The sequence below is a fragment of the Coturnix japonica genome, chromosome 15 (assembly GCF_001577835.2).
Source record: "Coturnix japonica isolate 7356 chromosome 15, Coturnix japonica 2.1, whole genome shotgun sequence".
In the NCBI taxonomy this organism is placed as follows: Eukaryota; Metazoa; Chordata; class Aves; order Galliformes; family Phasianidae; genus Coturnix; species Coturnix japonica.
Genome location: NC_029530.1, coordinates 4,734,170 through 4,760,776, shown reverse-complemented (window position 1 = coordinate 4,760,776; position 26,607 = coordinate 4,734,170). Strand labels below are relative to the sequence as shown.

The window sequence follows — 26,607 nt, the reverse complement described above, 5'->3', positions numbered from 1 at the left end:
TGCCTGTAAAACCAGTCTGTTCCACGCTTTCAGTTGAGCCTGACAGACTCTTAGCCAGCCTCAACTCGGATGCAATGACATGCTCAAAGTGTGGAATGATAAAGTTAGTGCTCAGCTGGACTGTGAATGAAGAGCATCACAGCAAAGGGCCTTTTGCATAAAGTATCCTGCTGTGCTCTCATTTTCAAGTCATTTTTGGGGGTGGTCCTAGCAGTGATGTTATATCATCACAGTGTAAAGGATGAAGTAGGTAGAGAAGACTGTAACAAGACACATGGGGGAGTAAGATCATAGGCTTGTGGGAGATGGAAGATTTCTTTGAGAATCTAGGATCAGCAGTAGATCCAGTAAATCCTTGAAACTACAAAGCAGTTGCACAAGAATGGGAGTTATTCTTTCAGGAGGCATAATTATAGTGCTCACCAGGGCCTCAGGGTATTTCCCTCTGCATCACTGCCTTCGTCTTTTCAGGATTAGGCTTAAACCAGTTAATTTCTACCTATGCTTCTAACCCTGGAAAGCACTGAGGGGCATGATCACAGCTGTGGGATCAAGGAGAAAATTGTCCAAGAATTATCAGCATAGTGAGTCACTGTGGGTCAAAGTGCACCTTGCAGTATTTTAGCAGGCCCTCCCAGCTGTGGGTTGGGGGAAGTTAAGCTGGGGTTCTGAGGGATGCTGAGTCTGTTGCCATGTGTAGAACCCAAGCTGCACACTTTGGGACCCCGCAGGACTTTGCCAAACAAGTGATGCACTGTTACAAGCTCTCACCTCCTACTTTACCAGTTCCCACTGATGAGTCAAGGACGATCAACTCTGGTAAAGTCTGCAGTAAAGTGGTAATTTATCTAAGAACCTGGCCTTTCCTGTTAGTATAATCTAAACTGATGTCTGCATTTAATTGTCAGTTGACAAACATACATATTTCTGACGTGTTGAGGATTATAGCCAGTAATGTTCAAGATGTGAGAGCAGCTGAGACATCAAGAGGAGAAGGAAGCAAGAGTTACTATCCGTGTTAGCACTTTTTGTTTTTTTTTTCCTGTAGAAATCTGGTTTGTTTTCCTAGGATGGGACATAACATTTCCTTGTTCATAAAGACATTAGTAAAGAATGCTGTGGCTCTAGGCTGTTAGCACTGTGTATGTTATCACAAGAAATATTTAGTCTTTCAAATGGCTCAGTGTTCAACATGGGTGAAATTTAGAGAAGGTAACGCATCTTGCTGTGATGTAGTGTACGGTGGGTGCTGCACCTGATCCACCTGCCAACCAGAAGGGACATTTATAGAGTGCTTCTCTTTTCAGGTATAAACTGTGATGGTCTCAATAAGGAAGAGCATAATGTCAGTGTGCAGCTGTTGTCTCAGCAGGGACACGCTACAGTGTCATCAGTCACAAGTGGAGAGCTTGTCCAGTATTGTTTGTGCTGTTAGGTATGCAGGGAGTGTGTTCAGTGATGGTTTACACTGGGGATATGCAGAGTACTTGGGGTACATGAGGTGTAAACTATGGACACAGTATTCAGGTGTCTCTGATGACTGTGAGGGGCAGACTGAGCTTTGTGCAGCATCCTCCTGATTTCTGCCACTCAGGATTACTGTAGGCACTCATCTCTGGCTTGTGTGCAGCCTCTTGTTCACTTAGGTACTGACCGCTGCTTCTCTGCAGCCTGCTAGAAATGCACTGCTCTCTAAGTCAGGGCAGGTGTGTGAGCCCTTTCTTGAATGCTTTTAGTGCTCATCCTTTTGCTTTGAATGTAGGTAGGTTTCCTCTTTTACGTCACCAAGTGACTTCAGTGGAACTTGTTTCTCTCCCCACTTCCTACCCGTTACCTTCTCTGGTCTTCATGCCCTGTAAATCACTTTTGCTTCTGTCCTTGTACTTTTTCTTTTTTTTCCTGAATTGTTTGTTTTTAAAGTGATACTTTATGTGTGGAATTGTCTCCTCACTTTGATTCTCAGTATGCCACATTCATTCCTCTTATATACTTTTAAACTTGGCTCCCAAGCTCAAAATTAAGCATAACCAAGTTCAAAAAATTCATTCCTTTTCAATCCAGGTGCTCTTTTGAGTTTTTATCTGTCACCTTGATGGTATGTGTTCAGGGCTGTGTTGGGGATATTGGCTGTGTTGTCCTCTATTAGCAAGATATCACAGTGGCACCAGATATGCGAAGATCATTTGTTTCTTTCTAAGAAAGAAATGGTGTAAATGTTCCGAAACGCTCCAGTATCTGTGCCATTGTGAGCAGATTGGCTCATCTTTACATCTGTCGGTAGCAATCCAAGTGAGATGCCAGTCCATGGTCCAGGAATTCACCGTACATTTCCAAGAACTGAATGATGTGCTGCCATTAGATGTTGTGGAAGACTTCAGTGGTACTGATTTATTAGCCTTTCCCATTCAAAATCTGGAGCAGGTAACCTGCTGGCAGCTGGTGTGATGTGCCTTCCTGCCTCCTCTTAAACTTCACACTGCTGTGGCTGCACGCTTCTCTTACAAAAGCTGTGCTTCACCTTGGAGTTTGGCAGTCCTCCACGGAGGAGAAAAGCTGTTTGTTTTGCTTTACTTTTAATGTTCTTTACAACGCCGTGGGGCCTTGAGCATGGAAATATGCTATTAAAATCTCTTAATTTCTTGAGAGATGAAAAATGAGCCACAGTCGAGCAAAATATTCTCATTGTTCTGTGATGATTGTTATGGTAACTTGAGAGTGCTCCAAACTTCTGGTTTTCAGTCAAATGCAGAAATAATGGCTTTTCTTGGAAGAATGCTTTTTTGGGAAGGAAAGTGAATAGAAAGGGATGTTCTGTGCTGGACTGCAGGCAGAGATCAGCAAGGATGTGAGTGCTGCAGATACGGGATCAGTGGTTATCAGCACAGTTCTGCCTGTTAGAAGTGTGTGGTCCAAGGTGACCCCTGATATTCCAGCCAGTATTTGTTGAGTTACTGTGTAATGGGGCCAGGAGGTAGCACGCAGTCTTTCTATCCAGGAGGATGACGAGCTATTAAAATCTGACTGGTAAATTTTCTTTCTCAGGGAGTTGTGCTGGGGCTGTGTAACTGCCTGGCTGTTTTCAGATGTTGTTTGCTTTTTCCATTTCAGGAGCTTCCACTGACATTAATGGAAGCTCCATGCCTGGAACCTGTAGGGACTGAGCGATGGGGATCAGTGGAGAGCATCAGAGAGGAGAGCTTTTGCCTCGAGTGTCTACTTTCAGATAGAAGGTGACAGCATAACATTGAATTTTAGTCCTGTTCCTCTGCAGTGCTCTGCCTGCTTCTTGTCGAATTACGTAAGATTGAGAATTGCTGAGTTACCTACATTGCTGGGGACAAATTAAGCTCTTACTCTTAGAATGTAAACATGGCATTTCCTAGATGGACTTGGTTGAGGATGCCATTATGACACAATTGTTCTTCTTTTGAACTGAGAGGAACTATGTCTCTCTTGCTGGCAGTGTCCACTGGCAGGTCATCTCTTGTCACTTTGATGTGTATCTTTGAGACATGGCTGCTTCTGCTTTTCCAGACCAAGCTGCTGTGGAATTGCAGGAACATGTGTATGTGTTCTATGTTACAAAGCAAAGTACCTGTTCAGTTACTGCTGGAAGCAGATGTACCATAGGTTGGAGCTGGCAGTCAATTTGCCCCATAGCTTTACTTGCTAATAATCTTTTTTTATTATTCTCAGCTGGATAATTGCATTCTTGAAGATGCAGTAGGAATTTGAAGTCCTCTGAAATCTTCTAACAAGTTTGCAATATTTAATGATACTTGTTTTATAAAATTCATAAGATAATGAGATTGTATCTTTCTTTCAGCTGTTCAGAAAAGGTTGTTGGTTTTGTTTTGTTTTTTTTTTTTACTGTTAATTTTACCTTCTTGATTTACTGGAGATGATAACATCTAAATATTTAAGCCTTTCATAGGAGCAGTGGAGTAATTTGTAACTGTAAATCAGCTGAGGGTATTTCAGAGTCTCACAAATAAAATTCCTGCTCAGTGCCGGTTTTGCTTCATAATCCAGGATTATTTTGAGAAAGGAGAAATGCTCATTAATCACCAAGAGCTGAAATAAAAGAGAGAACTTCAGAAACAAACCAAAATGGGCAGAGCCCATAAGTGGCACAGAGCTGCACCAGCATCACCAACATGTGGGAGCTGTGCTGCCTCTGCGGCTCCTCAGCCCCTGGCAGGGGGTGGTGGCCTTGCCAAGCACTGATGGAGCAGCGTTGCTATTGAGGCAGGCTGACTGAAACCGATCACCTCTGAGGAAGTTCTCTATTTATTGACTGATCCCTGAGGCCACTCAGCCTCTGTACGTCTCTCTCATCTGTATGATTTAGTAGTAGCTTTAGATAATGTTCAGCAGGTGCTTTTGTCTTTCAACCAGAAAGGAATGACATTTTCTTCCCTTGACTTCTGGATTTTTTTTTCTATCCTTAATCCTTCTGATGCTATTCCAGTGTTTTTGTTGTTTATTTGTTTGTTTTTTCAGCATTAAGAATAAAATACCACAAAATTAATTCTATAGCATTGCAGCCCTCCCCCCCCCCCCCCCTTTTTTTTTTTTAATTTTTGAGAATATTGCTGTCTTTCAGAACGTTACCAAGGTGTGACAAGTGTTATTCATCTCCTGCCACACACCAACCCATGGAACACCCAATGCTGTCCAGCAGTACCGAAGTTTATGTAAACAGCAGAAAGCAATGGCTGAGGGAGAGTTGGTGCCTCTGTTCATTGACAGCCAGGGTGCATGGATGTGGATGATGGTAAAGCAATCCTGGTGCCCTTCATTTTTGCCTCATGGATATGTGCACCTTTTCTGGATGTCTCCCTCTTTACAAACCCTTACAGCTGGGAAGCTTCCAACATGGGTGTTTTTGTTTTCCGTGGTCACAACAAACATTCACCCTCCTCCCAATGTGAGCTCTTCTTGCATCTAATCTGTAGGAATTCAGAGCGTGCCATCCAAGTTTATCTGTTCCCTGAGCTCATTTCCACAAAATACGATGCCTGTGGAAAGTGTTTCCTGCTTTCTGCTTGTCTCTTTCCTCCTACTTCTGTTTTTCAGATATCGGTGTCCTCAGTTTTTCTCTACACGTTCTTGTTAATATTAGAACAGGTTTTATTTTTCCCCCTTGCAGATTCTGTGCCAGTCTTCCTGTGTTTTTCTGCATTGTCTGTTCCCCATCTTTTTTAGTCTAATCTTGCACACAGTGTCCTGCATCCCTGGAACACACCTCTCCATGTTTGTGTCTCTGCAGTTTTTAATATTCTGTGTTCCTCAGGCAAGCTGTAACTATTTTGGGATGCAGTGTGACTGCAGAACGCTCTGCAGATGAGTGGCCAAGATCCTCCCAGCAGGTGACAGCTCTGCCAGGGCCGTGCCCTGCCTGTGGCAGCGAGTGAGCTGCTGGGGAGCTGGGATGTCCCTGGGACCCATGTAGAATGGGGGGCACCCACACATTGTCCTTGCTCATCTCTGAGCCACGTGGGAGTTACTTGCTCTGCTTTGGATAGAGGTGGGGAACTTGACTTCCAAGGCTGCTCGATCTCTGGTTTATTCTTAATCTATTTCCTAACCCTGGTGGATTTCAGTGCTTTGTTGTTGAGAAGGATGTCATTAAAGAACAGTTTTTTTCTGTCTTATTATTGGAAATATGTGCATCTTGAAGGGTCTTAGTTCTGAAGGTAGGCATTTACATCTGTCGATTGAAGTGCTCATTGTTTGTTAATGAGTAGCTGTCTAGTTTATAAACATAAATAGGGAATTAATTATTATCTGCAGAACCAGCTGTTGTCTCAGATATTTTAGGGAAGCCCTTTAGTTTGCATCTCTTCTAACTTTCCAGTAACAACACTGAATCTCCATTTATGTTAGTTAATCATTCTGTTGAGGGATTGCTGTGTTTGGAGCACCATTTTTTGGAGCACAACATTGATTTCATGTTTCTCTTGGATGATGTTGAGGCTGCTACCAGGGAAGCCCAGAGGCCATTAGTACAAAGACCCTTGACATTTGATGGGGCAGAGTTGAGATGTTGGGGAGCTTGTGTTGAGACTGAAACCCAAAAAGCAAAGAAAAAATGAAATCAATTGTGCTCAATTATGGAAGTATAATTTGTAGGCAGAGGCTACTGTGTGGGCTGTATTGGAAAGAGGCACTTGAAAAACAGAAGCATGTTTTGATGGTGTTTTGTTTGTTTTAAAATGAAGAGAATCTTACCTTTCACAGATGTCTGGAAAGCCAGGTTTCAGCTCAGTTACTCTTAATTGAGTTGTAGATCTTTGGTAACAGGCTGAATTTAGAATGATGATGATGATTCCATGGGAAATAACTTGTTGCATCTCAGTCTGTTCATATGTGGATTGATCTGTGCTGGAGGAGCTGCTGTGTAAGCCCATGGTGAGGGCTGCTCAGTGTTGTGCTGGTAACTGGCTGCTTCTGACTTGTCCTCTGCCACCACTCAGCTGTGTCGCCATGTACGAGGTGTTCCACTTGTTGGAGCTTCAGTTTGTTCATCTCTGGAACTGACAAACTGAATTACTGCACCAGTGGAGTTTTGCCAGCTATCCAGTAAGTTACTTTGGGGACTCAGCAGCAGATTTGCTTCAGTGCAGGGTTTCCATTCTTTCCCTTAAGCCCTAGAGATCTTTGATTATGTGGTGGAAGTGCTCAATGACTGTCCATCTTCTTTTTTCCTTCCCAAAGACTAGGATCAGGAATGCCATTTATCTTGCCAGTAGTTTGCTTTTAGTACAGGCTGATGTATTTCATATGAGGTGATGAACTGCTTTAGCTGATATTTTTTTTCCTATGGTTGCTGCACTACCCTTAAAGGAAGGGGAAACAAATAAATCCTCTCTAGTTGATTATTCTTGATTTTCAAGTAATAAACATGCTGAATGGTAGCAAGGGACTTCATAATTAAGCTAACTGGAGCAGGATAGATGTGGTAATACCTGAGGTGCCACAGCTACAAGCCACCTGTGTTTTTCTGTGCATCACATTTATCATGTGGATCAGACTTGTAAATTGACTGAGCACTGGCACAGCTGCCCAAGAGGGGCTGTGGTATCTGTGTCCCTTGAGATGTCCAAAAGCTGCCTGGATGTGGTCCCATGCAGCTGCAGGTGGCCTGGCTCAGGCAGGGGGTGGAGCAGTCCTGGCCAGCCTCAGCCTCTCTGTGGTTTTGAAATTCAGAGAAATGCATGCAAAGCCATGTTTCCAGGGAGAAAATTCCTACGTTCATTTCTTTTCCTTCCTGACTCCTACTGCTATACCCTTAAATGAAAGCCCCGCTTCTGCCATCTACTGTAGCTCAAGGACTTCTGGGGTGTAGCTCTGCCGGCCCTTACGCCTAAGGATTGTTGCAGTGGATGGCTTTTGTGGCTGCTGGCTGGAGAACCCTGTAGGCTGAATGGCATTTTCCTGTTCCCTCACTGGTCTTGAAGTGGAGGGAAGCTGCTGTGGCTTTAATAGAAAGTACTGCACAGTTAGAAGAAAATTGACTGCCCTCTGTGTTGCTTTGCTGTCTGCTGGTTTATAAATTGTAATGCTTTTCATTAAAAAGGGGGGAAAAATGTAAGTATCTGTCTCTGTGTTCCCAAATTAGCAGGATCAATTCTTTTTTCACTGCGGAGATCAGAGGCTACAGTCTTGCATAGCCAGACCCTCAGCTCCTGACATCCCAAGCAAACAATGCAGAAGCAGAAGAGCTTGTGTATGGCTGCCTGAATTGCTGTGCCTGGATTTTTGTCCTAGTAGAAAATTCTTCCCTTGCTTTGGAGCCTATGAAAAGTGAATTTGGTCCCTTCCAGGATCGGACCAGGGCAATTTCATCAGATTGAGTACTAGAAATGTTAAGTCTCTTGAGACTGACAGTGAGAAAGATTTTCAGTTGCTTCAAGAAGTTGATAATAGGATATGAAACTTTCACCTCTGAAGGAGGACTGGTAATAGCTTGAAATTGTTGGTATCTGAGGATGTATGCTCTGCTGCTGGAGTGAAATAAGTGGAATGTGACTCAGTCCAGTTCTACCCATAGCCCACCACCACTAACATGATTTGCAACCCTTCTGGAGGTGCCAGAAGATTGTCTAAGAGCCAAGTGTGTGGAGCAGACTGAATTGACTTCTTAGTCATGGATGTGGTTGAGTCACAAGCTTGCGTGTTCTCAGTAAACACTGTAACTGTTCTGTGGATTAATAGCACTCAATATACAGAGAGTTGTGAGACTGTATGTGCATCATAAGATGCTGCCTTCTTCTATTATTAGTCTTAGTGTGGCTACAAGCATGGCATTTAATGTATCACAGCTTTAACCTCTCATCCCCCACAGAATGGGGTTTATGGGGTTGTTACAATGTGATTATAAATTGCTCTGTAATACTACATAGCACGAGGCATTCTCAGTTCTTTGCTTTCCCTCTCTAGGGTGGATACATGCGGTTTATACTCCAGTAGATTCTCTGGTGTTTGGTGGAAATATCCTGCATAGCTTTAATGTTCCCATGCAGCTTCGCATCTATGAAATTGAGGACAGAACAAGGGTAAGGACGCTCGATTCTCTTTTTAACTGAACAGTTCTTTGTCGCTGTGATCTGTCTCGTATTCCTTTCTGAGAAACTAGAGCTGGTGGGATCTCCGTGTCAGATTGATTGAGAGGTAAACATGAAATAATGAGGCTTTCAGATGCTGGCTATTTTTAGTGGCATTTACTCATCTGTTTTTCCCCTGCTTCCTACAGACACGTCCGTTCTGTATCGTCTGTTTGCCCGCTGAACTTTTTAAACACATCCCCTTTTGCACAGAAGCCTATTGCTCCCACAGAACTTTGTGCCAGTACTTCTGGTAACCCCCTGCTGATTGTTTCTCTTTGCTCACTGGCAATAGACATCTAAGAATGGAGAGCTAATGGGACTGAGATGGTTCTGCTGTCCGCAGCTGAACTGGGAACGCTGCAGAGGCTGCTTATGAAACAGCATCTTCTGTGCTTAGCAAGATTTTGTTCTACAGTGACTCAGTATAGTGCAAAATGTCACGGGACAGAGTCTGGGTTGGGACATTAGACTTGAAGGTTGTGATGTTCATATGGGTGTAGCATCCACCTCCTAGAAAGGGTATGGCATCCTGCAGGAGGTGACCATGCAGCCTCTGCGCTGGGAGTGAGAGTGATGCTGTTCTCTGATAAACTTCAACATCTGGCTGGATTTCACAAAGTATCAGAATCTGAAGGAAGTTCCATTACTTTATTAGGCTGTGCAAGGCAATCACAGTGTTGTGATGCAAATTTAGATAGGGGTTTTCTGTAGGTGGCTGTTTTGGAGGCATTGCATTGCCACAGTGCTGATGAACCACATGTGCTGGGTGAATGGAAAACAATAGGAAGCTGCAATGCTTCTTCACCAAAAAGTCTTAAGATGGTACATCAGAAGTGTCCAGTGTTGTTCACCTCTACAAGAAGGCACAGTTCTGGCTCTAAGTGTGCTTTTTGCTCCAAATGACCTTCCCTGGTGTGAGAGTGCATTCATCTGAAACAAAAACATGTTCAGAAGTGCATCTCTAGCTCAGTGCATGGAAGGGTTTCCTGTTGTCAGACTCTATGCCAGTGTTGTGTTGGGAAGGGGCTGCTCCCTGATTTCTCCGGCAGTGGCAAGGCCTGGTAATCTTCATAAAGCGGTGGTGGAAACATTTGGTTTCCTGTAGTGATTTTAACGAAAAGAAAGAATCTTAAGTAGAAAAATGAATTCCTAGTGGAAGACAGGTAAAGGTAATGCTGAAATTCAGAGCAGTTAGAACAGAAGGAATGTAGTGGAAAACAGGAGTGGAGATAAAGGCTGGAGTGTAGAGTTCAGCCTGGCTTTGAATAGGTGTTCTCAGGGCAGGAATGTGAAGTATCTGAGAGTAAAGGGACTTGAACAAGGAAATGTTCTGATGGCAGAAGCTGGAAAGGACTCAGAGTCTTTTGCAGAGTGAAGGGCGCTGAGCTGTAGGAACCCTTCAGGAAAAGAGCAGGAGGCCAGAGACAGACTGGGGCTGCACAAAGGTGCCAGGCACAGGAAGGTTCTTAGTGACTGTAAACAAGAACCAACAGGGCTGGGTACTTGTACTGCAGCTGCTCAAAGGGAAGCTGTGTTGTTGTCATGAAGGATGCTGGCACTGGCAACTCAAAGGGAGAAGAAACTATTTCCATTCATGTCTGTGGGGAAGATGGCAAGCAAATGCTCTTTTTCCTGATGTAGTAGAAGAGCTGATGTTTTGTTCCCATTGGACTTAGCAACTCAAAGCCACACGTTTTACTGGAGTTGGAGCTGGTTAGTAGTGCTTTGTGTCAGGCCTTTCTGTGGAAGCTGGATGCAGCTTTGATCTCCAAAGCTTTTATAGCAGGAGGCAGATTGCTCCATTATGGTTAAGTATTTTTGTAACCTTTAAGAACCTGCCAGATAGTGGCTGAAATGCCTTTGAAAAGTCACTGGTACCTTGATCCTGAGGGAAGGTTCTCAGTGTGATATTTGTCTCTTTAAAAATGTCCTATCGCTGTTTTTTGCGAAGGGATGCTGCAACATTTGGAGATCCCAAATCAGACCTTGACTAGTTTGATGTAAAATCCTTTAAAATCCAATGTAGTTCTTTATCAAGGAATACTTCAGGGTATCAAAAAAGGCCAAGGAAAACAGACAGCCCAGAACTTCCCCAACTTCACAGTAACTATTTCAGGTCTTGTACTGTATTGTGCTAGCAGTGCGAGTTGGGCAGCCTGTACCTGTGTTTGCAGACTTGTGCTTTTAGGCCTTACTGTAACAAAGCTGTGTGCAAAGTTGAAGAATTATACCAAGAGTTCAAGACTGTAACAAAATATAAACCTTGCAATAAAGTTTGGTAAGAGATGTGAATGTCAGTACTGCTGCTTGGAAATAACCCCCTCCCCCCTTCCAAAATAACAAGAAAAGCCATGCAGGAATCTTAGAGAATAAGTGTTTTCAAAATAGAATTCCAGTGTGTTCTGCTTTATTTGCTTTGCCAATCAAATGTTGTCATTTCTTTGTGCAAATAATTTGATTTGTCCAAATAATTTCATTCCTGCCCAGGCTGGGATAGCAGGCTCCGTACAGTAAGGAGTTCACACAGCTTTGGCAGTGTGAACGTACTGCAAATGACTTTCTCATCAGTATTGATCTTTCCATTGTGTGCCGCACAGAAGTAAATTACATGATGTGGTTGACGAAGTAATTCGCCACACTCAAATCAAAGTGTAATACAGGTGTGTTTCCCCTCTTCATTTGGCACTGAGCAATTTTATGGAGGTTTCACTGTGTTTAAACTTGCTATATAAAATGCTTAATCATCTTTGCTGATATTCAGAGTCATTTTTATGCTAGGTGTAGTTGTTATTGTCTTAGCAGCTAAGACAAGAATAAATACATGGTTGAGATGGTAATGCTGATTTACAGCCTGATAAAATTGCCTGGTTTATATACTTGTCATGCTTATTCTAGCTTAATTTCTCATATCCCTGGGAGACTTCTTAAGAGGGTTATAGGCATTTTAAAATAGTTTTAAGGAGTAATAAAAAACATGTCTATTGTTGGAAACAGCTCCTAATGTGCAGTTGAGGTAAACAAATCTTCTCCAGCCTTACAGCTTGTAGAGACTCTCATTTTGCAGTCTGGCTTTCCTAGAGGCCAATTAACAGCTAGTCAAATAGGCCAAGCTGTTTAGCTCTCTGCTAGACCAGCTTGTGTACTGCAGAGCAGGCTGCCATGCTGAGATGCATCAGCTCGGCGTAGGGGTGTTACAGCTCTGTGCTGCTGAAGAGGGAGAATAAACACCTATAAAAGACTTGAACGTGGAGGGGTCAGATACACGTAAGGTGGTCACTCACAGATGATGGTGTTTGCTACTGGTCTGGTTTTCTGGAACTTCATTAATCTGCTAATTTTAAATATTACCTTTAGTTTATAAATAATCATATGTTGGTTTTCAAGATTCTGATGAAATACAAATAGAGTTTGTAATGATCCTTATGGATATTGTTGCAGGGAAGTGATTTCTTAAGGAAAATCTATGCCAATCTTTGCTTGGAGTGTTTTGTTTTGGAAGGCAATACAAGTCTCTACAATTATTTCACTTTGAACTGAAGAAATGGATCAGACTCCAGAGATTATTTTTCTCACTGTAGAGGAATAATTAGAGAAAATATTCAGTGGATTGTAAATTATTAATCATAGAAGTTAGAGCTGGAAATGCCCGTTGGATGATGGAGTCGGTCTCCATGCTGGTTGGGGACCTGATCCTCAGGCAGTGGCCGCATCAGATGCTACACTTTAAACTTAGCACAGAACTTCTTTTCTTTTTTCCTCCGAAACAAGGGTTCATTTGATAACTGTAGTTTAACATGTGGAAGTGTGGACATGTATGCATTTCAGTTCATATCCATGATAATAAACACAAAGATGTCATAAATAATGTACTCCTCCTTCTCCACTAGGCGCGTTTTAAAAGATTTCTGACACAGAGTTAGGCTTGCTGTAATGGCAAAAACCACTGTAGGTCTTTATATCACATCTCTCGTTTTATCTGGCAGCTCTTCTGAAAGTTTGAGAAAGCAGAGCCTTGTTGGGCAAATAGTGAATTACAGAGGCATGGAGGGATTTGCTGTGGGTTGGAACATTGATAGCGAAGCAATTAGGAACTCAAATTGAATATTAAAGATTGATATACATAATGGGAGCACTGCATGCATTACTGCCTTGTCTTTCACATTGAATTAACATTGGTAACAACTAAATTTGGTGAAGCTCAGAATCTGTCAACAAATGTTGAGCAATGATGTCTTTAATATTCCCAGGCATGTGGCTGAAAACCTTTTGAAGGCTGAGGGGTGGAAGGCGGCTTCCTGGTTTTTGTAAGTCAATTCTTTGCAAATTTCGTTTCCTGCAGTGCTCTCTTGGAAAAATTTGAGTTCCTTTATTAGCGTATATTTTAGCATGGCTAATTTCCCCTGTGTTCTGTAATAGTGATAAGTGGCTGGGTCTCTTCTTTGTGACAAATAACTAAACTGAAGGAAAGAAATATTCTATTTCCAGAAGGCCCTGGGGTTAAATGTTCTCACATTTCAGGGGGTGCTTATTGGTTTCTCCTTTTCTTTCTTTTTTTTTCTTTTATTTTTCCCCCCCTTTTTTTCCCAGTAGGTGTTTTGTAACAAAACAGTACAGGGAAACACAGGAAAAGTTGCCTTGTTGTTGGGTGCACGACCTGTAGCAACACACGGTTCAGATTTGTCAGCTGCGTTTGTGTCAGATTAAAGAAATCCTAACTGCTGGGAATTGCCCCGTTGTGCTTAAATCTGACGTTGTGTTACCTTCAGTGGGACAATACGGTGCGTTTTCCCCTAAATTACATTTTGTTTCGCTGCTAAAAGTGTTCGTGTTGCCTCTGGGAGCAGCAGAAAGTTCCTTGCTCACCTTGGGAGTGGTTCTCAAGCACGATGGGCATTCTTGTGAGTCTTTGGCATGCTCAGGTGGGTGCTCCTGTCACCAGGTGGATGCTCTGGCTGTGCCGAGCCAAGCCTGAGCTGCCGGGTGCTGCTGATAGTGGGTCTGTTCTGACTTTGCAGGTTTTGGGGCAGTGTAGGGTGGTGTTCTGTATTGTATGCTATGGTTCTTTAAATGGACTCTCCAAGGTAACGGTATTTCTAGTACAGTCCTGCGGTTTTATGAAAGGTGGGCAGATGCCTCTTGGTGAGGTGAGCAGCTAAAACGCTTAACATGTCTTAAAGCAGTTCCTATAATCCAGTTCAATGTATGCATGCAGGCCTGCAAAATGCAGGTTTCTGTGTCACCAGGATAAAGACGTGTGCAGTGTTAGGTACAAGTGCATGCGAGATGCATGGCATCCATTTTTAACAAATCACAAGCAATCTCTGTGTTGTTGTATCCTAAGAGCTTCCTGGGTTCTTCCTTGGTGCAGTGACTCCCACAGACAGCAAACTATCGTGGAAGGCTGTGAAACCCACTTAATCTTCTTCCTAATCTGAAATAATCTCCCAAATACACAGGGTTGGAGAACAAGCTTTTTATGTGAGAACAACAGGTCTAAGATGGAAGAAAAAGTGCAGATCTTGGCAGGCTTTTGTTGCAGTCCTGCTTTCTGTTTTGTTTGTGGTAAAAGTTAACTTGGTACCAAAATATTAAGCGTAAACCACAAGACAGATTTTTTGCTTTTAATGTGTATTTACCAGTAATTAAGAATTTGTTCATTTGTTTAATCAAACTGTTGGGAAGATGATAATTAAAAGAAGATGCATTTCCTGCTTGAGTCATTTTAGGTAATGCTGCCATTTTGATAAAAAATCATGTGATAGTGTTTGGGAAAAGAAAAAAACTGCTTCTATTTTAACTTGAATTCTGGTGACGAACATCTGTATGTGACCACCCTATGTTTATACTGTAGGTAGATAATGCTGTGGGGGCTGCCCATCACTTCCACGATTTCACAAGAACACAAACCCTTTCCTCTCCCGCCACCCCAGGAGGATACAAATTACTGAACCAAGAAATGATGCTATCATGGCAGGCAGGCTCTCATTTTGTATGCTGAAGGCGTACGGCTCACGCGGCTCCCACTCTCCCTCCCCTCCCCCTGCACACTGTTTGTGCTCTTGATAACATGAGGAGAATGATGACTGGCCCTTATGCTGCAAACTTCCCTTCCCCGTGGACTGACAGTCTCGCTCTTGCTTTCAGGTGCACGCCAAATTCCGTTATCCTTTCTACTATGAAATGTGCTGGTATGTTCTGGAGAGATACGTGTCCTGTGTGACCCAGCGCTGCCACCTCAGCAAAGAGTACCAGAAAGAATCAATGTTAATTGGTGAGTGAATCCTTTGACTGTGTTCAAACTGATGCTAGCACCCTAGGCTAGTTCCTGCTTTGTTTTCTGCAGAGAAGATAATAAGTTAAATTGAAGAATTGTAGAAATTCTAACAAACTGTTTGTTTTGAGGTGGGGAGGTTTTGACTCTTAAGCATTTTAGTGAAGCACCAACTTACTCTGGTATTTATTGAGCATTCCTAAGCAAGTGGATCCCAGGGAAATAATTTTTGGATGCATTTATTTCTTGGTTTCAGTACTGTTTGTGTTGAGATGATCTGCCAAACGGCTGAGGATTTACTGCTGTGTTTGGCACAGTACCTTAGTAGCCAGAAATGCATGCATTGTAAATATGCTCTGGTAGGATGGATATTTAGTCCTTTTATAGCGTGTCTCCTCTACAGAGTGCAGTTTGGTCACTAAACCTGGCTTCTTTCTCTTCTTTTACTGGAATAAGCCTGTGGACCTTGTTACCTCCCTGCTTTTAAGCAAAGAATTGCTGAAAGTAGTGCAGACACCAGCTAAATCTCAACCAATACATACCAAGTGTGGGAGAGGACTAAAGTATTTCTGTGTTTCCCACTTTGCGATGCAAATTGGAGTGAACCTGGACTGCGTGGAAGTGTAAGAGGGGAAATGACCACTTAGCAGCATAATTCTAAGAAGAAGTAGTTGGCGAAGGTATGAGCAGAAGGACCTGAAGGTCTGTGTGAGAGAAATTTCTTGGGGTCCCTTAGAATTTCAGTACTGCACATTTTGCATCTTTGCTTTTGGAGACTGATCAGAAGGGACAGTAAAGCAGGAACTCCACGTGGAAGAATTTTCACGTAAGATCATCTGAGAACAAAGGGTAAATTAGCCTCTTGGATTAGCAATGTTAAAAAAAAGGCAACGATTAAACTCTGGTAACTGCATTCCTTAGGAAATAAAGAACCAACCTCCTGTTGTCAAAACCATTGGCACAGAAAGAGGCTCTTCCTGTTGGCAAGGTGGGGGTGCCAGATCACTGAGGTGTGATTTCAGAACAAATTAGATACGGAGAGTGGATAGTTCAGGATATTGAGATGGGACCTTTTCCAGCTAAATCACCAGTGTGAATTCAAGCCCAGCTCAGTAATTACTGATAATGATTTGGTGATCCCCATGAAATGTGTCTCCATCCAGTTACTGGCTGGGACATATTCCAATCATATAAAAGCTCACTGGGAGCCATAGATGTCCAGTGTCTGGATGGAAAAGGATTATTTTGCAAGACCAAAGTGTCAACTGCACGGGCATTGAGTCAGCCCCAGCTATCTGGGAAATGGTTTGGTGGCAGTGATGTTTGGGTCTTCTTGTCTGTGTCCCTTCAGCTGTGGGCCTGCTGGAAAGTGACACTGTTCTCAGCTGTTTCACTGTTAATTCAGCATGGCCGTTTCAAGGTAACAAAAGAAATATACTTCTCTTGTGACATGAGAATCTGGTTTGTGAACTCTTGTCCTGTGAGCTGAATCAGTTCAGTGACCTGACAGAAAATGAACCCTCCTAAAAACACAACATGTTTGTTATCAGTAAGGCTGCTGGGCTGATCTGATGTGTGGCCCTGCTGCAGGGATGCTGGTTACAGGCCCTGGGCTGTTGTTGCTGTCTTGAACAGATCACCTCTTCCAGTTTAGTGAAGTGCTGTCTGCTGACAGCATGTGGTTCACCTACCTGCCTGCTATCTCTTGACTTCAGGTATTAGCATGCTGATAAAAATCTCTGACATTGACATTCAGGGCTTTTCTCTCCAGGAGTGACAGATTTATACTTTGTCAGACACTTGCTTTTTATTTCTTGGCAGAGTCTTAACCTTAAAATAATTATTTAGCTGAGAACTGCAGTTCAAAAGCCCAGATCTACTATATCTACTGGATCTTTCGCTTTGGCATTTATCAAATTCTCTGCAGGAGTAAAAGTACATTATTTACCTTTACAAAGCTATGTTGTTTTGTTCTGCTTGAGTAATACTGTTCCAGATACTTGCTTGTCTTTCTTTTAACTGATCTCAGCATCCAGCCTGTTGACTCGAGTAAATCTCCATGAATTTTAATCCTTGAATTAAGTTGTTTGTTCTGTGATGTCTCTATCTTACTGACGTGCATCGGCAGTGGGACGGAAGATCTAAATGAAGTCGATGCTCCAGAAATGACTGCTTTGATTTTGAAACTTTTCTTCAGAACTGGTCCTTAAATTGTTAAATGCTCATCTCTTCCTTAGAGATTTCTCTATCTTCAAGCAGTGCCTTGATTTCCCATGAGAGAGTATCCCTTGATGAAGAATTTCCCGTCATTCTCCTGAAAGAGAAATGAAGCAAAGTACTTAACTTCCCTGCAGGCCCCTCGATAGATTTAATTGTCTTCTGTCCTCCTTGGTCTCAGAACAAAACCTCCACATCCTTGCATTCTTTTTCAGAAGACTCTCTTGAAGAATCATAGTGTTACTAATGCTTCTTATTTTTCACCCATTAGTTTTTTCTTTGTTGACGTACTTTATTCTAAATGTCTACTTACTTTTCTTTTGGGTTCCAGAAGTATTTCTTTTTTTATTCCACCCTTGAGCTGTTCTGCTTTCTCTCCTTATGTACCTTCTGATAGAGCTGTCCTACTGGATCTCAGAGTAACAGGGATGACTTCTAATTGATGAGATCCTCCAGAGAGCATGCAAGATGCTGCCCATGGTCTCTGGGGTTCACAAGGTGCTGATTTTTCATGGGATCAGTAGAGTTTCAGTTCTACTGTTTGACAGAAGCAGAGTTTACTGCAGCGATGGGGAACGTCTTTGGAGAACACAGAAAACTGAGTTCACGATCACTTGTTTTAAGGATATCTTTAGACTCTTCACATTCCATTTTCATTGCACAGTATTTATGTACTTGACCACGAATGACTCTTTCAAGACACTGCCTACTCAAGAAAATTTATTGCTGTGGTTGTGTTGTGGTACCCTGTTAATGCAGTTGTAAGCTACTCTGGCAGTTTTTATTGTTCTTTGTATTTCTGTTTTCGAAATGTCTGGACTCCCAATACTTCAGAAAACAAGCAAACAAGATGTGCTTGTAGGTGAGGCAGAAACCCTGAGTGTTCCCACTCCCTAAATGAAAACACCTGCCATTCTAAGTGAGGTGGAGAAGCCTACAGAGGATTCCCTTCCTGTTCTTCAGGCCCAGAATGAGATTTCAGGCAGTTGCCTCCTAGGTAGGGAGAGTTGTTTGTCTGATCTATTCCACGGTAGGGCAGACGCTCAGGGGAATGATGACGTGACAGAAATCACAGGCTGCTGTAAAAGCACACCATCTCTTTCCCTCCCCTTTATCTTTCCCTTGCCCCTCTCAGCTGTAACGTTTATCCTGCCAGCTGAAGTCAGAAAGGGATTCTATTTGGGTTTCAATCTGGATTTGACCGCACAGTGTTTCAGGAGGGATATGTCTTCATTATTTTTACTCTTATCATGAATGAGTCTGTACTGGATGTTTTCAAGCACAATTGACCTTCAGTGAGATATGGATCTTGAGAGTAAGCTGACAAAGAGTAATTGGGAGAAGATACTGTGCTATCGGAAATACGCTTTCTCTGTAGCCTGCAGCTTTTAAGATCCCTATTGCTAAAATTTTAACAGGATGGCTGTAGCTGAGTATTAGACCTGATGGATGAAGAAAATCTGCCCTCTAGCACGGTAAAGGAGCCATGTCTTTACTTTCTCTTTCTCAGGGGACAGAATGGATTTACCTATTGATGGACAGGTACTGGGCTATGTTAAGTGATTTCTGTGCAGGGTGTTCCATGCAGTACATTTCTGGTATGCTCAGGTTGTTTAGTTTTCCTGCTAATGAGTATGTTATCGCTGCCTTTAGCAAACCAGTAGGAGCTGCTGCTCCCAAGACACACTGTGCCAGGGTTTGAAAATGGAAATAGCAAGGTGGATGTTAGACATTGGTCTGCTGTAAAGAGTTCAAAAGATACTGTAATTGCACCTCACCCTCCTCTGTATCTTCTAAGTCCTGTAATAGAACGAGTCACTTTTCAGCAAGGAAAGGATCTGTATAATCATCCTTCTTGTGCAAGTGGTTGACTGTGGGGAAAGTTAAGTGATTTGCCCAGGATCACAGGAAACTGAGTTGCAGGGGGGTGGGTGGGAAGAAGGCTTTGCCCTATGATCAAGCCTGGGCAGCTGCTTCTCTTCAGAGTTAAACCACAGGCTGGTTGTATCACCTGGGTTTATTTCCTTAGTGTTGTGGAATGATGAAGGCCTATTAGGGCTCTCAGTGGGATGGGAATCTGAACTGGTCAACCACTGAGAAACTGGAGTCCTGACCAGGTGTTGGCTGGGGCATTGGCTTGGAAAACAAACCACAGTTGCTCTTGGGAGGAGCTCTTTGCTATGGAGAGACTTGATAAAGCAAAAACCTTCAAACCAGTGGAGCTGTGGTAGCATAGTGCTTAAAATGCACTTCTTGACAAAGTAAGTACAGATTACATTTATGTAGGGCATAATTGTACAGCGTAGTAACTCTGAGTCAGAGACTGTTTTCATTAAAATGAATAAATAAAAATCATGGCATGTTGCATTATAACAGAACACTTGAAAACACAAAATTGAACCTTCCTCATTGTGAAGATATCCATCCATTATTGATTCCCTTGGTTTTTTTTGTTTTGTTTTTGTTTTTTAAATTAGTAACAGCAGCAGACAGTTGAAGTCTCTTGAAAGCAGTCCACTGTTAATCTGATGGTGTAACAGGACTGTAATCCTCTAGTGCTGTAGAACATGCTGATGCACTTCAGGTTATTAGCAAACCCTGTCCCCATGGGTAAAGTTAGGCCAGTCATCACGTAACTGTCAGGCATGCAAACGGGCACTTGTCTTATATTGGTTCATCTTGAGGTTAGATTTAGGTTAATTTTTGTGTGTGTGTGTTCGTACTTGGTGACTATCAGATGACTAGACAGATGTAGCTGGTGCAGCAGTGCCTGGTTTGTGAGGAGCAGTGGCAGCTGGCAGAGCTGAGCTGCTGGGCCCTGGCTGTGCTTGTTTCTGATGGGAACGTGCCCTCCTACGCTGTGAAGCTCCGCTCTTCTCTTGCCTTTTGTTTCAGTAGATTAGAGCAAGAGACAATAAGTGGAGCTCTCTGGAAGGCTGTTTTCTCTTAGCACCAGAGCATTACTTGCAGTAAATTATTCACACATCCATAACGTGATCTCCCTCTTTCCTCATGCCTTATCTTTGCTCCTGATTTGCCCCAGTTACAGCCGTCAGTTCCTGTTCAGCAGAGGCACAGCACAGAAGGACAGAAACATAATTTTCTTTGTACAGAATTACACCAATTTCATTTGATAGCACTGTATTAGTACTACCAGCACAGGGAGGTGCATCTGCTCTCTCCTACTTCTGTTTTATTGCTGGTGTCTTCTCCCACCTAAATAGGGTTCTGTGCATCAGTCAATTGCTAAATAGTTCACCAGGGCAGCGTGGCCTTGAGAACAGGCTCCAGTGCTGCACCCAAGGGACTGGATTCTGATTCCTGATTTTGCCCTAGATTTCATGTGTGACAATGAGCAAATCGTTCCTTCTCCCAAGCATCTGTTTCCTCAACTGTAAAATGGGAAAATGACATAAGCTGATTATATAGCCCTTCGAGGTGGATAAGTGTGCTAGCTACTGTGGACAAAGGAAAAAGCAGTATTAAATAGAAGTTGGATAATGTAGTGTTTCTGAAGTGTTCTGGTTAAGCTATTTTCTAATCCATTTTATTTTTCTAAGAGAAGCGTGGAGGTATATAAGGATGGACCAGAGATGAGGAGCTGCCCTGGAGTTTTGCATGCTACCACCTCAATGCACCAAGTGTGCTCTTGCTGCTTCATGGTGAAGCTTTAGTGGAGGGATGCAGGGAGGAAGTTTACCTGTACTGTGCATGAAGCTGCATTTGGCTGTGACCAGCCATGCTGGTAGCTGGTGGTTTTTGTGACTTCTGTCTTTTCACAAGATTTCAGCTTAAATTTGCTTTTCAGGAGTAATTTTATGGCAGTTGGAGTTCTGAAGAAAAAACTCCTCACATGCTACTGAAGGAGCAATCTGGATGGAAATCCCTGGTTTTTGCAGACACTCTGCACACTTGCCCTGAAGTGGCCAGTTCATTTTCCAGGCTTTAATGCACAGGAGGTACAGCTGCCTTTAGGGAGCTTTTATTTTAAATTGCAAAGCTAAGCAGGTAGGGTAGCAGCCCTCGGGCAGATATTCCATCACTACCTGCTACATCTTTGCTGCCTAGCTGACAAGTAACACCTATATTGCAGGATGATGCAAGAAATGAGGTTTCTGTGATAAGGATGGATGTGCCAGCTTGGAACTGGGCTTCAGCGTTTGTTTTGAGTCTTGCTGTTAAACAACCAGCCGCTGAGCTTTTTCTTTAGTTCTCGTGTAATCGTTCCTTAAGCATGATTCACGTACTCCTGATCCAGAATTACTGCAATGCAAAACATGGAGGTACTCAGGGTTTTGACTTGCTGAAAACGTGTAAGCAAAGCTGTGAAAGAAACTTTTCGGTAGTTGTTCACTCGTTTTTCTGTATGACATCCACTTCCTTTGCACTGTTCTTGTCTATGTCTTGATCTCCAACCTGTTGCAGTCGGTATTAAAATCTGCACTGACCTAACTGGGTGTTGCCATTGTTAACTGTATCTTCCACAGAAATTCAAACTGTTGCTAGCCTGCATTCAGTGCTGTTCACTTAGCAAAGGCAGTTGTGTCTAACAAACTAGGAAAGAGCAGTGCATTGGAGAATCTTGGTCACTAGTTTCCTGCTTGGGTTTCATGGCTCAATTGCATGCAGTTGGGTAACGGGATTTTTAGGGGAAACATGGTATGAAACTAGGATTAATAGTTCTTTAGACTCAGAAACTCGGATTTAAGTTTTCCCAAAAAGTACCTAGAATGTGCAGTGAGAAAAGCAATATCATATCATTCTCTGTCCTTGCATTTCTCAGTGTGTTTAGGCTACTTGTCTCTGAAATAAGCCCAACTGTAATCTTTTTCCTCTGAAGAGCAGTGTGTATTTGCGCAGTAGCAAGTTGTAGTTCTTGTTTTACCAATGGTTGCTTGCAGAGAGTACTGAGAAGCTGGTTTTGTGCTGCGCAGAGTTGCTTTAAAAGAGACATCGCAGTGCATTTTGACATGCTTTTTCCCATCGTTTTTCCTTTCCTCTTTATTTGCTAACTTCCATTTTAAAGCTGTAAGCTTGCCGAATCTGATATCTTTTGGATTGCCAGAAAAATTAATTGTATGTGAACTCTGTGTCTTCTTAATTGAAGTCACTGAAGACTGAAGTGCTAAAGAAAGCATATTTTTTCCCCAAATGTTTCCCAGTCATTTAAATTGAGCAGATGTTAACCAGAAAGGCCAGCATTAAAAAAAAAATGAAACAAATGAAAAAACAACCCACAAAAATAGGCTGAATAAAGCTCATTCCTGTCACATACTGACTAGGCATTATCCAGTGTCCTTTTAAATAGGCAGCTCCTAGTCCCAGTCATAGAAGTGTTAAACTATAAATTATATTGGGTAAAGATTCCACATTCCTTTTCTAACTTTCAGATGCAAAGAGAAAACGCAGCATAGACAGCTATTCATCGGATTCGTGGTTAGACATGGATGAAGAATCTTGTGATGCTCATATCCGGGAGGAAAAGGATGACAGCTTGGATAAGAACTCCAAATCCCTGGTGGATGGCTCCTCCTCACCCAACAGCACACATTCAGAAGGAAAGGAGGGTGCGGGGAGAAAACAAAAAGCCACGGTAATGAGGTACCTAAAAAGAACTTTGTCTAATGAGTCAGATGACAGTGTAAAATCAACGACCCCCACGGATTATCCCAAAACACCAACGGGGTCTCCAGCTACAGAAGTTTCAACCAAATGGACTCACCTCACAGAATTTGAACTGAAGGGTTTGAAAGCCCTGGTGGAAAAGCTTGAATCTCTCCCAGAGAACAAGAAGTGTGTTCCAGAAGGCATTGAAGATCCGCAGGCTCTCCTGGAGGACATGAAGGTGAGTGTGACAGCTTTCCAGTCTGTACAAACTGTGTTCTGTGGGCACAGGAGACAGGAGGAGTTCAGGAGGCAAAGTTCTGCAGTAGAGAGGTAGAAGCTTATGTGTAGTGATCTCCTCCTATCAGCCTGCTGTGCTGTGGAGAGGGAAGTTACGCCTCTGACACAAACGATCTTTGCACTGGGGAGGCAGCTGGTTGCAGCCTGATTTGATTGATGCAGTGCAGCCATTTCTGACTGTTGCAGCTGTGCTCAGGGACCAAAAGTTTACATCCTTTTGCAGTTCAGCACTTATGTCCCATGTGTAAATATTATACCTCAAGTGGTCTGTTTATAGTCTTTATCTTCCCTTTTGGGTCTCTTTCCTGGAGCGTACATAACTGTCACATACAAAACATACCTGTGTGATTTTAATGTAGAAGATTGTCTAATGTTTCCTCTTGCATTTTTTATTCCTTTTTCTTTTTCTTACCTATTTCATTTTCTTTTCCTCCATTGCCCTCTATAGGTTGATAATTATTCTCCACTGGTACAATGTACTGGTGCAGTGTGGAGAAGGTATGAGGAGTGAATTCCCACTAGTGACAGATCTGCTTGTCAGGTTTGTAGTGTACAGGAAGTGGTAGGTTTGTTGTTGGACACAGGGATAGGTTTCACCTGAAGGCCTGCATAGCTTTGCTGCTTCTGTGTCTGATCTGCAGCATTCCTTTGAATCAACTGGTTAGCTTTTCTGTACCTTGTTCTCGCATCATGTAAAATAAGTATATTAATGCATTTTGAAAGTTGAGACCAACATAGTCTTTTTGTTTTGCTTGGATTTCGTTAAATAAGACTAAAATCTTTCTCTAATACAGATGGGTTCAGTAACACGGAAATTGGGCCTGATTTGAAACTATTAGTATTAATTTGTAGTTACTGGTCTGGGGGTGCTTCTATGTACCATATAACTCTTCAGCTACATTTTCTGTACATCAGAGCTGTGTAAGCTGTTGTCTGAGGGGGAGAGAGGCGTTTGTATTGTAGAAGGGGAGCCTGTACTTTTTTAATGCAAGTAGTGTAACAGCTGCTTAGGAGAGGCTTCACAGCCAGGCAGAGATGGCTGTGCAGCAGAACTGTATCCCACAATCTTGGAGCCTGGAAGTGAGATACAGGGCTCTTACCTGAGTAACAAGAGCTCAGAGAGCCCCTTCTTGCAACATCAGCCACGTTGTGTATGTATGTAGATGCCGTGCCCAGTGCCGTGGCAGTGGATTCACAGGCTTACTTTGGAGAAGGAATGGTAGCGTCTTTAGTTTTGGTTTTTCGAAGTTTTAAGTATGGAGCAAGTTTCACTTAAAAATAAACTGCCCCTTCTTGAGACCCCAGAAAGAGTGATACGTGGTGCAGATGTTCAGGATGCAGTTGTGCACGCTCTGTTGATGACGTGCTGCACTACACTACAAGATGTCTTACTAGAACATGGCAAGGTACCATGTGTCAGTCTGGCTCCAAACACCGTGTAGGAGCAGTGCTTTCTTAGCCTTCTCTAGAGCAGTGGGTTCACCAGGTACAGAGATGGAGAACTTTGGGTGGACGCTTAAGAGAAAGATCCTTGTCATGCTCTTTCAGTGCTTCTGTGCTTTAATTGGTATGAAGTGGGCATCTGCCAGTTGATTTTGTGCCTTTTGGCAGAGCTGTGATCTTGATGTTCCATCTCCTTTGATAATTACACAGAAAATTGCCTGCATCTAAACTCCTCTTTGTGCCAGCACTCACTGTAACCATCAGGATGTGACCCAACATCTGGATCTTTACGGTTCTCTGCTGGTTCAAGAGCCCATGACCACATCTAAATGTCATACATGCTGCAGTATGGTGTTTTCTGGAGTCACCCCTGTATGCCTGTGAGCTGGGATGGATCAGTCACAGCAAGTCTCCTTTAAAGGTTGTTGACTGACAGGTGTCTGACTAGTTGAACTGTGGAAGAACTTTCTTTTCTTACTATGTTTTTTCCAGAGCTGTCCCCCATAGGTGGCAGCTCTCAATTTCCAGAGAACGAGCATTAACTCAGCATAGGACAGAATTCTTGTCACCTTGTAATCATCCATGTGGTACGAGAACTGCGTGGTTTGTTTTATTAGGCTTGTTGGCTTTAGAGACAGCAAAACCAATTATGTCAGTATGTGCTTTTACTTTCAAGGGATAGAGCTGACCGATGAAGAAGTTGCCTGGTGACTCATTTCAGCTCCTTCAGCATCTCTCTATTATAATGGTCCTTGCAGGGTTCCTGTGTTTCTTGCTGTGCAGAATGCAGCTGTTGTTGGTTTCGTTCTGTCCTTGCTGTTGAGGAACATTGTGCTGTTCAGCCCCTTGTCTGAACGTGGTGATAGCGACGTTCCCGTGGGGATCTCAGTGCTCATCACTGCAGCAGTCACCTCCTTCACAAGTGGTGGTGGATGAGCTGTTAGCTGTGGTTCACAGGTAGAGAACTGAACTGCAAAAAAGATTAAGATGAGTGACCGTAATTTTGGATACTGTTTTTACGTGTCTCTGATGTGATTTTCAGTGTAGTCAGTGTTATTCAAGAGGGATACTTGCAAAATACAGTTTTAATGGTGTTGAAACTCTAATTGCTGCATGTTTCTGTAGGATAGAAATCCTCATCTGCAGCAGCAGGTTCCCAAGCCAGCTGTGACAGAGGGGTGGCACATAATTCTGGGCTGCCTGAAAAGTGTTGATTTAAAAGGTTTTCTGTGTGTCATATAGAGACATAATGGCAGAAGAAGAAATACAGTCCATTTTTCCAGAATGATGTTTATCTCCTTGACCACAAAATCATATTTCCTTTTACTTTGCTACCAGCTTTCCAACTTGAACAGAAAATAATGTGAGGGTTTTGCTGATAGCAATAGAGTGAGCAGAAGCCTGGCACCTGTACTGCAGCTCTGATGAATCCCCAGAGCACCAGTGGTTGGTGCAGCTGAATGGAGGCAGAGATCCTGCAGGAAGAGCTTTGCAGATCATTTGTGACGGTATTCAGCTGTTTTCACAAGGTTTGTTTCGTGGGCAACCTGAATTTTGTACACGTGATGGATTAATAATGCGGCCTATAAAAAGCAGTCCTTTAGTACTCCTGCTTGAGAGTTATTTTTAACCAATGCACAGCAAGAACGTGCTCTGACAGAATGTCTGAAAGTTCTTGCTCTGCTTGGGAACTCTTCAGTTCTTGACAAAAATAAAACCGTGTTTATTGTAGTAGTTTTATTTCTTAATGAATTACATTCAGGAACTTTTATCTCTGACATTGAAGTCTTTGTGCCTCAGATGGGATATCTGGTGTTTTCAGAAGACAGGACAAGGACAGTTAACTGGAGAAACAAAACCATTTTATTCAGTAATACAGAGCTTCAAAGAGTCAAGATAACTTGCAGAGCATTCATGGTTTCCAGTCTGAAGCAAGGATGCAGTATGTGTGAGTGGATTACTGCCCTGTGTGGTAAATACAACTACAGCTATGTGCAGCTATTTAATGTCAAGTAGGTGAGACTCTCTGAAGTGAAGTGATTTGTTTTCCTTATGAGAAGGGAGAGTGAAAACTAATCTAAGCCTGTGTAAATTCCTTGCATGTTGTCTAAGCTCGTAACTAACAGTGACTATCTGGGGGGGACACAGCAATCCAGAAGT

The 26,607-nt window shown here is 42.7% G+C and overlaps 1 protein-coding gene and 1 long non-coding RNA gene across 14 annotated transcripts in view; one reads left to right on the top strand and one right to left on the bottom strand.

Moving 5' to 3' along the window:
* KDM2B (lysine demethylase 2B) overlaps positions 1-26,607 on the top strand; it is a 99,298-nt gene that overhangs the window by 34,502 nt on the left and 38,189 nt on the right. For all 13 annotated transcript variants that reach the window (XM_015877687.2, XM_015877690.1, XM_015877696.1 and 10 more), the window contains 3 exons: positions 8,446-8,561; positions 14,757-14,883; positions 22,491-22,945. In XM_015877687.2, the coding sequence (XP_015733173.1) occupies positions 8,446-8,561; positions 14,757-14,883; positions 22,491-22,945 (698 nt within the window). The remainder of the gene's footprint in view (positions 1-8,445; positions 8,562-14,756; positions 14,884-22,490; positions 22,946-26,607) is intronic.
* Positions 14,213-22,929, bottom strand: LOC116654111. The gene is made up of 2 exons (XR_004309033.1): positions 22,823-22,929; positions 14,213-17,197 (listed from the first exon to the last, which is right to left on the bottom strand). It is a non-coding gene; the product is annotated as an uncharacterized LOC116654111 (long non-coding RNA).